We start from the raw sequence: 17,483 nt of genomic DNA on the forward strand, positions 1-17,483 counted from the left end.
GTCTTTGAAGTCGCCGTGGACGTTGCAGATTAGATTAGGGTGCGTTGAACATTTCTATTGTGGGCATTTTGGGGCAGATGAACATGGATCTAATTACAACAGTGATTGGTGCCCATTGACCCAAAGATAATGAGCTCATTATAGAGCACCCCTGGTGTACCACAGGGTTAACCTCGAGTTACTAGTGGTTAAAAAAAGGAATTCTTCCCTTACAGACTGAGGGGTGCTCGTGAACTCGAGGGAATATCTGTAGCGAATGGTCACAAGCACACCAGCTGTCCAAGGGTCCAGGTCCGGGATCAGAGGGCGGAAGTGAATCTGCATAGTCAGTGGCACCTAATCCCAAATGGACGGGAGTAGCACAGACCGGAGGTTTTCCCCCGTAGCTCATCTGAGACTTGGAGGGCTGAGGAGAGGAGGTACAGCCACGGTTTGTCTGCAGGTTGGGTGGATGAAAGGGCTGAGATGAGCTGCAGTCCCCTTGATGCCAAGGTCTGGAGAGTTGAACTCAGCGATCATCAGGAAAGGACTGGTGGGGAGGGGCCGGTCTTGGAGGTACGCAGAAACTATTAAACTTGTAGGGTGTGTCAATCCGCTTAGCTTCAGCCTCAATCATCTCCATGAATTTCTCGGCAAAGAGGTCCTTGCCGTAGAGAAGGAGTTCCTGTAATCTTGACTTGACTCCCTCATAGGGGATATTCATGGTGTCCAAGGTGTTGGATCTGCATGCGGATGTGACCAAGATGGAGATTTGAACAAACTTCTCATCAAGCACTTTGAGGGTAACAGCCACTAGGTCCAAAGTCACTGGCAAGTCCTTACAGGTACAGGTTAGGTACTTGAAGAGGAGATCCAGCAAGGCAGTACAACAAAGGCCATGGCGTGAAGCTTTGTAGAGCTTTCCAAGGGTAGTTTCAAACACAGACTTATCCTTGTCCTTTAACAGAGTCTTCCCAGCAAAATTCAGGCATCGGAGGACAGCTTATCTTTGGCGGCAGTATGTAGCTCAAGCACAGAAAGGTTCTCACAATTGTCCTTGGAGAACTGGAGGTAAGTTGCTGATCTGACCGGGAACAGGCACAAGTGTTTTGCACCAGCAAGAATCTTGAACATCTCCGCGCAAGAACAGTCTAGAGGGAGTTCCGGGAAGAGCGGGGCTGAAGTCTCCAGTCTAATGAGGAGGCACTTGAAGGAGGTATGCGATGAGGCCTCACCAGTCAGAAGGTTAGTGGGCAGGCCCCAAATCTGGATCATATCCTTCTGCAGGAGATGGATACATGCCTCCGGAGGGATTAAATTTGCTGCAGAGGTAATGTCTTCGTTATTGGAGGAAGAATCATGATCCGCTTGAAGCTGTTCAGCGGGAAGGGAGACATCACCTGTTGTGCCATGGTCGTGGGATTGGGCCAGGTGTGAACCGTACATGGAACCCAAGCCCAAATAGGTTGGAGACTGTCGTGTGAGGGACAGATCAACAGAGCTGGATGCAGAGTCGGATGCAGATGCGGATTCGGATAGGGTTCCACATGCATGGGATCTGGATCCGAAGCAGTGGCCGGGGGAGTGGGGTTTGACTTTAGGCAGCAGGCAATTGTAGACAATGTCTCCTAGAGAGACAGACTGCTGTCATCAACTCAGTTGAGGAAAGGTCTTGCTTGGATGATGAGAGGCAGTTGGTGCATTAGCACAGAGGCTTGGGGCCATCGCGGCATGTGGTCTTGTGAGCCATACCGGTGGGTTAGTGTCGTCAACGACAGGCACTGGTAGTGGGGAGACCACCGTTGGATCTCAGTGCTTGGGAGCTGGGCATGGAAATGTTCGCACTGCCGAGACCCAGCTAGCGGGGGGGGTAAATATTGGTGGAGGTGAGGGAACGAAGCAGTCAGATACCGCCCGCTCTATAGCTCAGTCCCCGAAGTGTGGTGTGGCTAACCCTACACTGGACAGGGAATAGTTCTGCCTGTAGGTGTTAGCACGGATTCTCAAGTATAGTGTGCCATGCCACTTGATATCCGCAGACCGACTCCTGTCTGTTTACAGGGGAGACTAGGGACACAGAAGAATGCAGCATAACCTCGCAAATTCCTAACAGTCCCAGGGTCACCCAGTTGACTCTATATATTTACTAGGAAGGTGAGGGACCATGGGACGAATCACTGCACAACCTTGACCTTATGTAAAATACTCAGTGTTATCACAGCGTTGTTAACATGGAGGCTATGTAAAGTGCACCAACAGAAAAAAATTACCACAAAAACAACAAATACACATGCTCAGTCATGAAAAATATATTAAGGAATATATACAGTGGAATGTCGCTATACCGAACACCACTATACCAAACATTCGGCTGTACCAAACATCGTCCTTGGCTCCCAATATTTTGTGCAAAAAACTTACGGAAAATTATGTACATGTAGTTGCAAATTAACCAAGATTCGCCACAGCATGCATTGGAGATCAATCCTGAGGGGGAGCTTCACGACTTTTAGGATGAACTAAATATCAATTTTGTAACTCAAAATTAAATAAAAAACAAAAATAATTAACAGATACATTTCTAGAAACCTAAAACGTGAAAACAAAGGCAAAACATCATGAAAACAGAAAATCAAAGTATCACAAGAGGGTGCACATCAGTTAGACAAGAGAGGGCGCTATTCAACATGGCAACGAAACGTTCGGCAGTTAATTTTGCTATTCCTAACGACCGCTGTACCAAACATTTAGCATGGACCCTGGCGTGTTCGTTATAGCGGTGTTCCCCTGTATTTATTACAATACATTACAGTTGATCAAATTAACACAGGAATGTATAGCAAAGTGGAAAACTTGAAGATGCCAAAATTGACACTTCGGTTAGAAATCACGTTAAGAAAAAAGGACGAACATGGCGGCCGCTCCGCTATGCATTATGGGACTAGAGGGTACACTACGGTTGATCAAGTTTTTAGCGAATGTAATCATACGCAAAGGAAATTTGCATATTTAGTGACTGTTTGGTGTAGGTTCCAAGCAGAAGACTCAACGGTCAAATTTTGATAGCATCATGACTGTTCTTAGTAAAGATGGACATGTGAAAAAAGGAACGATTAGATTGCAAATTATTTTTATCTATGTTAGATGCCGTTGAGAAGGAATTTCCTGGCTGAGTTAAGGGGTGGAACTTACAAGGCTACCAAGTTGTTTCAACAAAACTAACAAACACTTTTAAAATTAAATTGTTGAGATGTAATGCACCTACTTAATAGCCTCTAATTTTTTACACATTAAAACTATGGCAGATATATGCCTTTGTGAAACAAATCTAGACGCCCAATGATGAAACATACTTTCTTATGTTTAAAGTTTATATTCTATTATATTTAAGTTTATAAACAATTTCAAATTTATTTAATTTGAACATCTAAACTTTACATCCATATCAGAGTGATCTTGACTACTGACCTTTATCTCAAAACAAGCAGAGCTGAAAACATCCAATTTACCAATACAGGTATACATTCACATATGGGTAAAAGAACTGTTTTGTAATACGCACGTTGCTTCTGAGCTGGCAGGCTAGTTTAATTTACCTGATCAATGAAATATTTGATATCTGTCCTCCTGTTGAAGTGTAGACAGTAGAGCCATCAATATCCAGAGCATCACTCGCAGAAATCATCAGTGTTTCTAATGTATCTCCACAAAATACTACCTACAAAAGGGTATGAGTTAAGAAACAAAGTTATACAACAAAGCACATATGGCAGACCAGAAATTAGTATGTTATAAAATACATGTTTTTACACAGAAGTAATTGGCTGTTTCGGTCACCAGCCATAACAGCTTTTGTTTTTCTTCAGATTTTTTTATTTTATTGGTTTTTGCGCAAGTTGCAAAAAGGCATTCTTTTTACTTTTTTGGGGGGGGCTTTTTCGCAGTTTGCGAAAAAGGCATTCTTTCTGTCAAGTTTATTTTGGGCTTTTTCCCAATTTTGTGAAAAAGCCTTTGTAATGGTCAGGATTTTTTTCGGGGGGGTTCTTCTTCTTTTCGGGCCCAAAGCCCATAGACTTTGCACACGTTTTTTCTGTGCAGGACTTTTCCCATTAATTTTTGTTGCACAGCATTCAGAGTTGGCATAGGCATAGTCATTATTTCAAAGATGTATGCTGAAGCATGACGTCATGATGGCGTCATCAAGTGATTTATCATTGATTTTTAAATATTTATTTCAGCCTATTCACTTTGTACACGTTTTCAAGGCACTATTTCGGTACTTTAATAATCGTTGATTGTCGTCAAAGGTACAGCATGCACTGACTATAAAAAGAAGATAATACTGAAATATTCACGTCATGATGATGTCATCAAGTGATTTATTATTAAATATTGAATATTTAAATATTCCGTGAAATGTATAAAAATCCAAACAAAATAAACTGTGGCCTCCCGCAACATTCTATTTGCAGCAAGTGGCAGGATAAAATGTGGTCATGAATTCATCTCATGTGGGTCAAATCACGTGACCCCTCGTCCTGGTCGAAACCGGAAGTGGTCTATTTTTTAAAAATGGTAATAGGTATCAAGTTGTTTTCAATGGTGTAAGTCTGTCAGGGTATTGTTTTCTTCAAATCATCTACTGATGACATCACCTAATTACCGAGCGCCCTCTTGCGACAGGTTAAAAATTCCTAAAAATGAATTTTGAATAGATGTCTGTGGTGAAGTTCGTTCGAATCGCCTGAAAATTGATGTAAATGATCAACTTTATCCTGTCACGTGTGTGAACTTTGGGGCTGATGACGTCATCAGACCGGAAGTTACAATAAAAACTTCTTCTATTCTTCAAAATTCAGTAAAAAATCAACCGTAGTGGTAGGGGTGGGAGAGTTCTGGACCAGCCCCTCTTTTTCACTTCCCAGACCAGCTAGGCTTTTTCACTTCCCAGACCAGCTAGGGACTTTCCCAAAACTCGTGACCCCAAAAAAGGACTTTCCTAATTGCTCGCGGTCACGCATAAAACATTTGGGCACAACTTACACGTGTGCAACCTTTGACCTTGTGACCCAATTTGCGACTTTGTCGTGACGCCCAAAATGGGAATTCCCCCAGGGGAATGTCCACCACCTGAAAAAATTGCTGCGTCTCGAGCACTCTGGGAAAATTGAGATAATTTTTTTGGCTGGATGAAATATTTATTCTCAAAGATTTATGCGTCATTTAAAAATGAAAAATAAATAGAAATAATACAAATACATAAAAAGACATGATAGACCAGCAAATAAACGTAAATTGTTATTTTTGCTAAGACACGACAAACTCGGTTGCCTTGGTAGATTTGTACGGTTGCTCATGCTGTTTAAATTCTGACTGTTTATACAAATGCGCCGATTGTAAAGAGTGCCACGCGTGTTATAAATGTGCCATATGCACTAAATGTAATAATTGTGCGTTTTGTGCCGAATGCGACAGATGTATTAATTGCGTCAGGTGTTTCAATTCATACGACTGTCGAAATTCAAACACCTTGACCAGTTGCAAAGACTGTTACGAGTGTGGCAGTTGTATCGAGTGTTTTGATAGTACCACTTGCACCTGCTGCGTAAATTGTGTCAAGCTAGAAGGAATGGATTACGTGGTGCTCGTGGATGGCAAGTATAAAAAGGTTAGGCAAATGCGAGAAACGAACCACTGCCTTATTCTACGTTTAACCTGGACTCTGAGTTATACGAAATAGGGCTAATTATTGAATACCACGTAGACGTTGACAATTCAATTAAAGTTGAAATTCCACCCGAGTTAATAGACACAGCTGATTAGATGAATAAAAATGAGAACAATTTTGGACAAAGCTGAAAAAACGGAACCATGTCAACCCACATTTACATCGTTTCAGACGACCACGAGCATCTAAATGCTGGTAATGGCGATCCAAATATCACTTACGGTTCATTTCAAATCCTGTGATTAAAGACAGCACACATGTAAGTCAATAATGCTCACTCATTTATTACTTCTACACAGACCAACAAAAGCGTTTATTAATTATGATGCCAGACACGATGTGTTACGGTATAAATCCTGTGCATAAATTTGGCACGCCGGATAAAACCGCCGAAAATAGTGTAGGTCGTCAAAATTTAACGCACAAGTATAAATTACCAAAAGTGAAAACGGACCCGGCACGCCTTTTCATTACAATGACGGTTATGTCCCGGTTCCCGGTAAAAACTACGACATGCATGATTCACATGTGACAAACGGCAAATATGCGGGGTCTACTTTTATGGGCTTTGGTTGGGCTAAACTGCCAAAGGGCTCTAGCCACGCAAGTACATGTACCGTCACTTGGATTCAACAGTCGGACGCGGTCACTCTGGCTTGGTCAGATTTCATTCCCATAAAGATACACTTGACAGACGTAGGAATCACAAAGGTAAACGAATTGATTCAAGCTTACGTATACAGGTTGTTGGGAGCTCAGGCTCAGAAAAAGACCAGGGTTCTAGCCACTGGCACTGGATTAGACGCACACAGACAGTTTATCACAATCATGGAGTTTTTTATAAATTCAGAGCCCGACTTGGAACAATCGATTAATCAATTTCAAAATTCATTGCAATACGCGAAAATGGCTCTAAATTTTGTAGTCGCGCCCAGTTTATACCTGGTTCCTTCTGATATGGACTTAGGCAATGGCACATTTAAGGGTTACCATAACAATTTCAAATCGTGCCCAAAGACACACAGTCCGGTTATGTACCGAGTTTAAATTCAGGCATTGATTCAAGCAGCGATTTTGACAATCAAGTGGACAAAAGAGAGCCAGAAAAAGAAACAACAATTTTACCGAAACCGACTGTGGAGCCAATTTTAACGGGTCCAAATGTAAAACCCATTTCAACAACTAGCCCAGAACTTAAACCATAAGACGTGCATAATGAAGAAAAACTGTAATTGAACGATTGCACTAGCGGGACTGGGATTTATGTTGTATAATTTATTACGTTAGAAAACATACAAATTAAAGGCAAAAAAAGTCCTGTTTTCAATTGAAAACAGGACTTTAATTTTTTCTCCCCAAGTTAAACCAGATTTACATTTTTTGCATCTTCATCAAAGGTAAAATACCCGCGCCGATGAATAAAGTCCACACGTGTTCCGCGATCCATCCCATCGCTTTACTGGCCACGTTTAATATCCACCCTAAAATGCTACCTATTATCCCCTCAATGCTGCCAGCGACTTTAAACCGAGTTTTTTCAACACGTTTGCCAAGTTCCATAATTGCCATTTGATCCAATCGATGACACCGCCTTTTGATGGAGGTGTCGGTTTAGGCCCCGGTTCTGGCCTTGGCCCCGGTTCTGGTTCTGGCGTCCCAGTGGCCTTTACGCTGGCGGCTACACTGGATACAATTGTACAAATGGCTAAACCAAAAGCCGTTAATATGCTCGCGATCATAATTCCCCTTCTCAAAATAACACGCGAATCCTTTCGCCCAATGTCAAGTCTTTGTCCAATTAAACCATGAAAGAAATGGTTTCTTTAATGCGGTTAATTTGCGTGCATAGTTTATCCGTATTTCTATTGATAACTAATAATCGACCCTGTCTCTCTATTTTTAAGTCGTCCAAGTGCTCTGAAAGTTCTGCACGTTCAGCATCAGTCAACGCTTCGTCCACTTCATTTTTAACCTGTTGAATTTTATCGTCTAGCAGTTCCAATTTACTTTGATTTAAAGTTAGTTCTCCTTTAACTGTTTGTAACGATTTGTCTAAAGCGAGAAGTTCTTGTTAAAATAAAGTTTTACTTTATTATAAATGAGTTTTTATTTTAATCAATGGGCAAGCTCACGGGCAAAATGCCCTGTGACACGAGCCAGCCCTGCGTGGCCAATGCGCCGCTCGACACTGTGGTCAATAACGCGTCTTTGACAGATAATTTATTAAAATCGGGCGGTTTAATTTTAAATAGCTTATTTGATAACGTGGCATATGTTACTGAAATTAAACTGACTACGGCGTCATGGTACACCGTATAGATTAAATAATAACTGGATTAAGACCTTCTATTTTATTGTAAATTCCTTGCCTAAATATTTTTTGGATTCACCAGATGCTACGATCGAACAGAGTCTATCTTTGAAACCGGGTTTATTTTCGGAGCTTTTTTCTTTGACTCTTGAATCAACGAGTTTACTTCTAATGTCGTCCATTTTAATATATCATTTTTTAAATTGTTGAACACTTGTTTTAGGCTTTTGTATTTGTAGGTGTAGTTCGTTAAATTAACTGCAATAATTAGCTCAATAATTAGTTGAATGAATTGCAGCATTGTTGCTCTTTACTTACAACTAAACTTAAAATGCTTGAACTAAGCTAACATAAACTTAGTTCAAGCAAATTAAACAAAATGTTAAACAAATAATGAGTAACTTATTCTAGCTCACCAATTAGTTTAGGTTTGTTTTAAACTAGCTTATCCGACTTTTTCTTGTGGTTGCAACTCAAGCAGCACAGCACAAAGTTTGATTTAATATGGCCTAAAGAATTGTTTATCCATTCAATGGTACACTAGTCAAATTCACACTCCAAAAGCTGCATTTTAACTTTACAATCAGGATAGAAGCAGTGCTCATAATCTTCAATTAAACCACGACAGAAATCAGTGTCGATAAACCCGTCAGGGTCAAATGGATTATATTTCTTGTCACCATGACGGCAATTACTAATCCATCTGCTAATTGTTACTTCTATGGGATCATTGCACAATTTGCATTTGTTTCTTTCTTTTCCATGCTCACAAATTGAAGATCCACCGCATCTGAAAAAATAACATTTTCGTTTGTCATGTTCACAAATTGAAGATCCACCGCATTCGATATAAATATGTCTTTGCCTGCCATGTTCAAAATTTGAAAATCCACCACATTTGGCGCATCGAGATTTTTGTTTTCCATGGATGCATTTGCGCCGGTCATTGGAAATTTTTGCCGACGTGTTGCAGCTGATACTCAGCTAAAATACTCAGTAAATGTTTGTGTACAAGCCCCAGGTCATTGGCGCCAAACTGCAGGATGATGACGTCAGGTAAGATCGGAACTGCTGACCACGCTTCCAACAGGAAATCAGAGAACTGGAATATCTGGAGTCTTCGCCGTCCCATCCAGTGGATATAGGCCAGCTGATTAAGACGATCTCCCCAGGGCGATGACCCCGCCACCCGAGCACACCGGCACACAGAGCCGTCCCTAATGACCCACACAGTTGGCTTGGCAGGGGCCAATTCTCGCAAGAAAAATGAAAAGAAAATCAGAACAAAACATGAGCAAAGTACGTAAGCTAATACAACATGTAGCGTTCAATGGAAAATAGCTGGGGGAATCCGAATGTAACATCAGTAAGCCCCAGACTTCCAATGCCCCAAAATTTTAACATCATCCTCAGACACACCTGCCATAGCTGCAGACGGAGCTGCCCCTATGCGAAAAGAATGAGAGGTAAATCTGGCGTCATAAAGCCCTATAAACTCAAGGGCACGACGGAGTACCGCGACAAACTGGTAACGCGTGACAGGACGCCCATCGAAATGTGAAAAAAACGGGCCATGGGGGGATGTGGAGCAGGCAAGATAGGACAAAGTCGCCCGGACGGGGTACATTATGCTTTGCTGGCTATGCGCTGCTGGGATGGAAACTACATAACCATGGCCATATTGATCTGTTTTCGAGTGACGTAGGATAAGTTCGACCCTTAAAGGGGAGTCTTTGACGGTAACATCAGACCGACACAACGGGCTAGAAGATTGGTGAGATTGGGCAGTAAATTCCCCAATGCGAAGGAACCCAAAAAAACGCAAGTAAGAAGGCCACTCGGAAAAACCGAGCCTTGAAATTACTCAAGCAAACGGCCTGCAAGGCTGGGACCATACGACATAAAATATCATAAGTGATAGGGTGCCGTCTGTCACGACGACTACTACGCCTACGACATCCCTCCAGTAAACGTTTGACCAGAAAATGCTTAGTTAAATCAGGATAACTCATTAACTGCAAATTGGAGGAAACCCCGAGACGTAAGAGGTAATCGTTGTGGGGGCATACCCAGATACCGACAAAAATGCAATAAATCGAACTATCTGAAGCAGGGAGGCGGAGTGCGCGGCGTTGAAACCATGGGTTTGACTAAACCATTGAAAAAGATGCCAAGCCCTCTGATAAGACAAGTTCGTGTGGGGGGCCACCGCGTCATGCAAAAGACTCTGGACCTCTAACTGAAGACACTCCACAGGTTGTGGGCAAGGGGGTCATATCGGGGTCTGCAGCGGGTGCGAGATGACGAAATCTGGTCATCTGAAAACGTGAAAGAGCATCAGCAATGCCATTATCCAGGCCTGGAATGTGCTGAGATCAAAACTGGATATTGTATGTGAGACATGTCACCACGAGGCGGCGCACCAAACGCATCATTAAGTGACATTTAGACGTCTGTCTGTTGATGACACTAACTACAGCCTGATTGTCACACCAAAATATCACACGTTTATTATGCAATGGGACAGCCCACTGCTGGACCGCTAGCACAATAGGGAACAACTCCAAGCAGGCAATAGAAAGGGACTGACTTTTTACATGCTCGGGCCACTTCCCTTGACACCAGTGTGCAGCAAAGTAAGCCCTAAAACCAATTTCAGCAGAAGCATCAGTGTACATGTGCAATTGGTCACTATTGTACCATACCGAATCCAGAAACATTATCGTTCCGCTGAAATGTGACAAAAACTGCTGCCACGCCAGCAAGTCTGCTCGTGCACCTGAAGTGATCCGAATTTTGTGATGAGGTTTGGAGATACCCCTAGCTAGATCATGCAAACGACGGAGAAAGGCCCTACCAGGTCTTACCGCCTTACAAACAAAATTAAGACGACCTAGCAGGGACTGAAGATTGCGCAGCGTGATTTTCTTCTGATCGAGCACACTCACAATCGTATTTTGTAAAGCAACTTGCTTATCAGTCGGGATTTGGATCTGTCGTGCAACCGTATCGATCACCAAGCCCAGGAAAGTGAGGTTCGTAGCTGGACCTTCGGTTTTTTCTTCCGCGATGGGAACCCCAAATCGCTGACAAACTACTAAACAGACAGATTTTCTCTTTTCCAACCAAACGCCACGGCTGCTCAAGCAAAAGTGACCGGGAGTAACTCTCTCCAGTGCTACTACCATTTTAAGGTCACGCCAGTAACTAATTTGAGGCATTAAATCACCGTGCCAGCAACCGCAAGTGAACACTACTGACCCACTTCGTGACAAGAGCCTCCAATGTCCCGCGGTGATAAATTATTTGAAGCTGCAATTTATTTTGCCTCAAATTGATTAGAGCGCAGTGGGGATTTTTAAACATGTTTCCATTCATTTTAATTTAAACCCTAATTTAATGCTTGGTAAACTAAGGTCTTAAAATTTCTGTTGTCCACCATCAACTGCGCGTCCATAATTAAAAATCCACACATCATTAACGCACCCGCAGTTTCGGCCGCTCGTTCCATTTGAATCGAAATGTCGCCACCTCCCTTGAGCGAGCGACCCGATCCATGGGCCGAATTGTCATCCAAGCTCCTAAAATCGAGCCACAAGCCGTATTTATCTTTTAAATATCCCACCATGTCAACGCCTGTTAAATTTAAGTCTTTTATGACCGCTCCACCCGACTCTGTTTCTGAGTCTCCGAAATATTTATTAATTTTGGCAAAATGCTGATACTCAAAAAGTCCTTGGGAATAAAGTTGATTTGGCTTACCTTCGATCGTGACGCTCATTTTCGTAATGTATGGGTTGTAAAATTTTTGCGGATTTGAAACTGCTGGGTCTTTGAACAAAATTAAAATGCCCTTTATACTTTTTTCTTGGTCGATATTAATGTTCCACAATGTGTCTGATTTATTGACCATTTGCTTTTTCCACAAATGAATCCTGTCAAATAAATAATACACCACACCCTTGTGCTTTTGTCATAAACTCGTCGACAAATTGCAATTAGTGATGACTTTGTATTCCAAAGTCAAGTCCGAAATTGTGTATTCCGCCGACGTGTCGATGCTTTTTATGACTTTATCGTGTGAATTAAAAGTCAATTGATTTGTCAGAGGTTCTTTGAAACCTGACGGATAAAACGGGCTGTGGTCCATTAAAAACGGAACGTCCAGCATAATCACGTACCTATTTTTAAAAGCATCCACAATGGCCTTGTCTTTGGCGTCGTTTAAAGCCCCATTTGCATCTGCCGCCCCAAGACGCAATTTTGCAACATTTTCCCGTTTGTGCCCGAAATATGCTATATTTTTCATTTGTGATAAAGGTAGCCAATTATCTTTGGAATTGTGGTAAACGTCTGCGTCGCGGTAACTGACAGTTTTATTACCCTGTAAATTCACAATCAACTCTAAAATCAGGTTTCGCGCCATGTTATTATACACGGTTCGATTATCGTCGCTAGCTCCGTCTAGGACCAACTTGAAAGCGAGTTTCGCGGTGCCGGGAACTACCACGTTGTCTACACCTAAAGCGGGGAATTTTACGTTTAGGGTGTGACCCACTGCGATGGTGCTTGGAATGTACGTGATTGTGACTTCACGTCGTTTGCATTTAATACCACGAGGCACTTTTAAACGGCGACTTGGGTTTAATTTTCTGGTGTACTGTTGTGACATTTTCTTAATATATCCTATTTTTATTTAGGGCCCATGTAAAAGACAAAAGAAAATGCGATAAACGAAACATTGCCGCATTCTGAATTTGTACAAGCTTTTCTCCTTGATGATGGATATCTGCACGTGTCGCCGAGCATCACTTCAATATTTGTTTGGTCGGCCTGAATTTCTACCAATTGATTTTTAATTTCGCTATTCATGTTTTTAAATTATATATTTTAAAAAATGGCGAGTGCTTTAATGATAGTAGGAGGAGCTATAGTTAATGCATTAGCGTTCACAGGCTCAAATATTTTGAGTTTTGAGTTTATCACAAAGTAAAGTTGACGAGGAACGTAAACGACACGATTTAGCCTTGGAACAATTGGCGCAAGCGAAAGAATCTTGGGAACAGAATCGAGTTCATATGCTTGACTTTTTAAACAAGCGAATGCGGCACAATCGCGCCAGTCAGCAGACTTTTGTAAACGTGGACGAAGCGTTGAAAGCTTACAGCGAATTAATGGGCAAAAACATGTTTTCATTATCAACAGAACCAAAGTTATCATATTTTTACGTGCAGTCAGAAGACCAGAAAATTCACGAATTTATATGGATTATATCCGGAATGGCCTTGGTCAGTTTTCTAGTGTATTGATTTGTGTGACTTTAACAACTTTATTTTAAATAGACCAAGAATTTTTGAAATTACTTTACAGTCCAGAGGGCTCTTGGTGAGGCGAAAGCGCCGTAGACCACTTGGCACAAAAGACGGGCGCAGGAAAATCGACAGTGAGATCATGGTTAAAAAAGCAGGCAGTTTGGCAAATATATCTACCCGCGCCTAATTACCTGCCGAGGTGTACAACATTACAATCCGAGTTTGTGGCGCTAAATGAAGCGCATCAATAGGACATTTTATATTCAACCTGGGACAGGATAAATCGTAAAACTTTTGAATACGCTTTGTGCGTCGTAGACGTCGGTTCACGTTATGAAGAGGCCGAGCCTTTAATGAGTAAAACGTCTGAGCAAACTCGGGATCGGAATTTAAAGGTAAGTTTAAAAAGTTAATGACAAAACATAAAGTGCAAATTCAAGTGGGCGAACCGGGAGTTCACAGGTCACAGGGGATCGTCAAACGGTTTAATCGCACTTTAGCCGAAAAGTTATTTGGTCATCAATACGTGCAAGAAACGTTAAATGTGGGTCAACAAAACGTGGAATGGGTAAAACATTTGCCCCAAGTAATAAAATCGCTAAACGAAGAAAAGACACGCTTAATTGACCAAGAACCCGCAAACACCGTAAACTTGGACCAAGTGAAACAAACGCTTGCAGCACCCGTGAAAACGAGCCGTGTGAACTTGGCCAAGATGTTTTAGTCAGATATTTATATTACCAGGGTGAGCAAGAGGGCGGAACAGTTAAAAGGGCAACTGATCCAGTCTTGTCCGTCAATGTTTATCAAATTGACAAACGCTTGACACAATTTAAAGTTTTGTCAGGGAAGAACTTCAAGTGATTCCAGACGACACCGAATTACCACCCGAAGATGCATAGTTTGTATCGGTAACGTTTTTTAAACTTAACTGCGCAAAAACCGAATTAAGGGCTTGTTCCTTACTATTGAAATTAGATTGATACACCCATTCGTGTTGTTCTCTTGACTTGGTCATTGGTAAAGCTTGTTTGTCCTGCGCTAAATCACATGCCTTAAATCCGCGAATTAACGATTGATAATGACCGTAAACTAAAGTTTTAATCCTGTCAGATAATACGTAACGTTTCGTGTCCAACGGCGAAAGACTTAATTTTTATACGTGTCGTGCGTTAGCCGTTTTTGCGTCACGACTTTTGTAACGCCCTTTGCCTTTTTCAAATTTTCTCGATCCATTAAAATAGAGTACATTTATGGGTGTATGCAAATGGCTTCTGAAATTGCTTGACTCCAAAATTCATCCTTCATCATGCCGATGACCTTTTTATTTTTCAGATCGTAATGTTTATGATTCACTGGACAATTTCTAAAGTCAAATAAATTATGCTTTTTACGCAGGTATTTATTTAAATCGCCAGTTTGAACCTGAACGAGCAGACTGTTCGTGTCTGTGTATAAAACACACACGTCTGAACCTAAATCCACTTTTAACATGTTATAATAGAAATCATACATTAAAGTTTTAGACAAGTCGAGCACGCTTACTTGGCAATAGATTGACTTCTTTAACTTTGTTTTAATACGATACATTTCGATTAATGAAAGGTCGCATTCCTTAAACGGCCTGGTAGATTTATAATTTGGTTTAAGAATTAGCTTCTTAAATTTTTTGGCGTATTGCGAGTCACGCAATAAGTGCCCGTCCATTCGATAGCACACATTTTCCATAGTTTTACCAAAAACCGAATTATTCATCAATTTGAAAAAGTCCTATTCAAAATCTGACTTGGCCAATTTAAGCAACGTGGGGTTTTTATCGATATAACTTTTCATCCATGCTGTCTGTTTAAACAATATTACTTGTGAACTTGTTTTAATTCTAAACCAAGTTCTAAGTACTTTTGCAATGTGCGATAATGAACCACGTATTTGTGCTTTGTGCTCAAGGTGGACACTCTCTATAGAAGTAATTCGCTCACCGTTTGCAATCTAATCTTTCTGATACACGGAAAACCATTCATTTGGAATCAATATATTTTCCGGCGCCTGTGGGAAATCATTGTGTAAGTCGTGCAAGTGTTTTGGATAGTCTAAAGTCACTTCCCATACATAAACTTTAGACGATTTTGGAGAAATTTTCTAAATGTACTCGGGACTAAAGTTAGTTACGTCTTGAACCCATCGAAAATGTTTAAAAGGCAAAGGCTGTGACATGGCCCAGCCGTATAAATTATTAGCGTTTAGATACATAATATAAGACAACAGTTTTTCGGGATCGTAGTCTTTTAAATTCGGGATTTTTCACTTTTGCGTAGTGCTTTGCTCTCACACTCGAAATGCCACCGCGTTTGGCTCTTTCGAAAAATAGATGCTTGTCAATGTTTGTCAAAAGCTCGAGTTCAATGCCGGAATGCTTCAGCAACACGTCCCACGATATACCCGGAGACGTGTAATAATTTGCCGGGTCGAAACAGTAATTCTTTTTACACACTTTGCGAAAGTTTCCAAATACACCCGCAAGTAATAAAACGTCCGTTTCGACGTATAAATCGTGGTAGTCTCCAAGACAACGACACACGAAAGCTAGCCACACTTTTTGTGCCTGAGAATATTCTTTGTCAGAAATAGACTCTTGCCTCAGCGAACTGTAAAAAGCAGCTCATTGGGGCAATTGCGTTTTGTCAAATTTTGTCAAATGAGTCTATGTATTAGTACGGATAAATTCTAAAAGTAAATCTGTCTTTTCTGGAAACCTTTCGTGAAGCAAATTAAAATCTTTCGCAGAACAGTTTTGAACCAGTCGATCGAGCAACGCAGCCATGAAATGAAATGAATCCAAGAACCGAAGTTCATCAAAGCTAAACGATACATAATTTTCGGTATTTTTGGCAATGACTTTAATTTTACCGTTGTTAAACGCTTGAGCGCCTTGCATAATCAAATGCACATCATACTTTTTTCAAATTGTGTAAAATCACCGGAACGGGCGTTTGGCCGGGCACGTGCCATAATTTGGCATTACACTGCGCGTATGCGGGGCCTCGGTATTTGCCTGTCACATGACACAGATCGGGAACTTTGCGAAATTTATTTATTGGCTTTTCCGCGTCATACAAATGTAGTCTTTAAAACCACTTTCAATTACCGAACTAAAGGCAATTTTTTTGTCTTTAGTTTTGGCTCATGCTGCGTCTGAGCCTCTCTAAGTCTCGCGACTGGTGCACGCGCCATCGCATCTGACAACCACATAAGAATAGCCACACGCTTTGTGAACTTGTGTTTTGACTGTGTTTAATTCTTTGGGTGGCGGACTCGAAATCTACGTAGATTATAAAAGGAGCGTCCTGTTTAGTTTTATAATTTTCAAACTTCAGAATGGTTTTTCCCTTTAGCGGGCATTTCGACCTTACATGCTGCTGTATCCATCCCTTGACAGTCTTCTTGGTTCCTGGCGAGTCTTTCTTGTGTTTGAAAATGGGACAGACATTTGAAACACCGATAAGATTTACCGTTGTGATTACTAATTAATTAATAATAATTAATCCAGCAATAATGACTCGTTTTACCTTTTGGTAAAATACAGTAAATTGACAGGCTCGTCCACGCGTTTAGTCTTGTAAAGCACGTAAGTCAAGTGACATTTAAAGTACAATATCTCCAAAAGTGTATATCTAATTTGGTTCAAATGTTTCAGGTATCTTGAAAAGGGAGTACTTTAAAGGAATTTGACATTATGTGATAATGACTTCATCAGGAGACAAGTCACATGACATTAAAGTTGCACTCTTTAAGGCCCCATATCTCCTGAAGTACATGTCTGATCGGGTTCAAATCTTGCAGATATCTTGAAAAAGGAAGCGCTTTAGAGGAGTATTGACCTGATGTGATAATGATATAATCAAGAGACAAGTCACGTGACATTAAACTTGCACACTTCAAGGCCCTATATCTCCTGAAGTACGTGTCAGATCCAGTTCAAATCTTGCAAATTTCTTGAGAGAGAGTGCTTTAGAGGTATATTGACCTTGCCTGATGATGACGTCATCAGGAGACAAGTCACATGACATTAAAGGTGTACTCTTTAAGGCCCTGTATCTCCAAAAGGACATGGCCCACCGTGTTGAAAGTTAGCAGATGGGGATGTGTGATAATT

At 41.2% G+C, this 17,483-nt stretch overlaps 1 protein-coding gene across 13 annotated transcripts in view; it reads right to left on the bottom strand.

Moving 5' to 3' along the window:
• The window catches only part of kctd9 (potassium channel tetramerization domain containing 9), a 189,986-nt gene that overhangs the window by 74,209 nt on the left and 98,294 nt on the right, over window positions 1–17,483 (bottom strand). For 11 of the 13 annotated variants that reach the window (XM_087144849.1, XM_087144853.1, XM_087144852.1 and 8 more), the window contains one exon: window positions 3,576–3,697. In XM_087144849.1, the coding sequence (XP_087000975.1) occupies window positions 3,576–3,697 (122 nt within the window). Of the gene's footprint in view, window positions 1–3,575; window positions 3,698–9,030; window positions 17,467–17,483 lie in introns of those variants that run through there. The other 2 variants (XM_087144855.1, XM_087144846.1) reach the window with 2 other exon arrangements.

The sequence above is a fragment of the Acanthaster planci genome, linkage group LG13 (assembly GCF_054643075.1).
Source record: "Acanthaster planci isolate LZ-2023a linkage group LG13, COTS_SCS, whole genome shotgun sequence".
In the NCBI taxonomy this organism is placed as follows: Eukaryota; Metazoa; Echinodermata; class Asteroidea; order Valvatida; family Acanthasteridae; genus Acanthaster; species Acanthaster planci.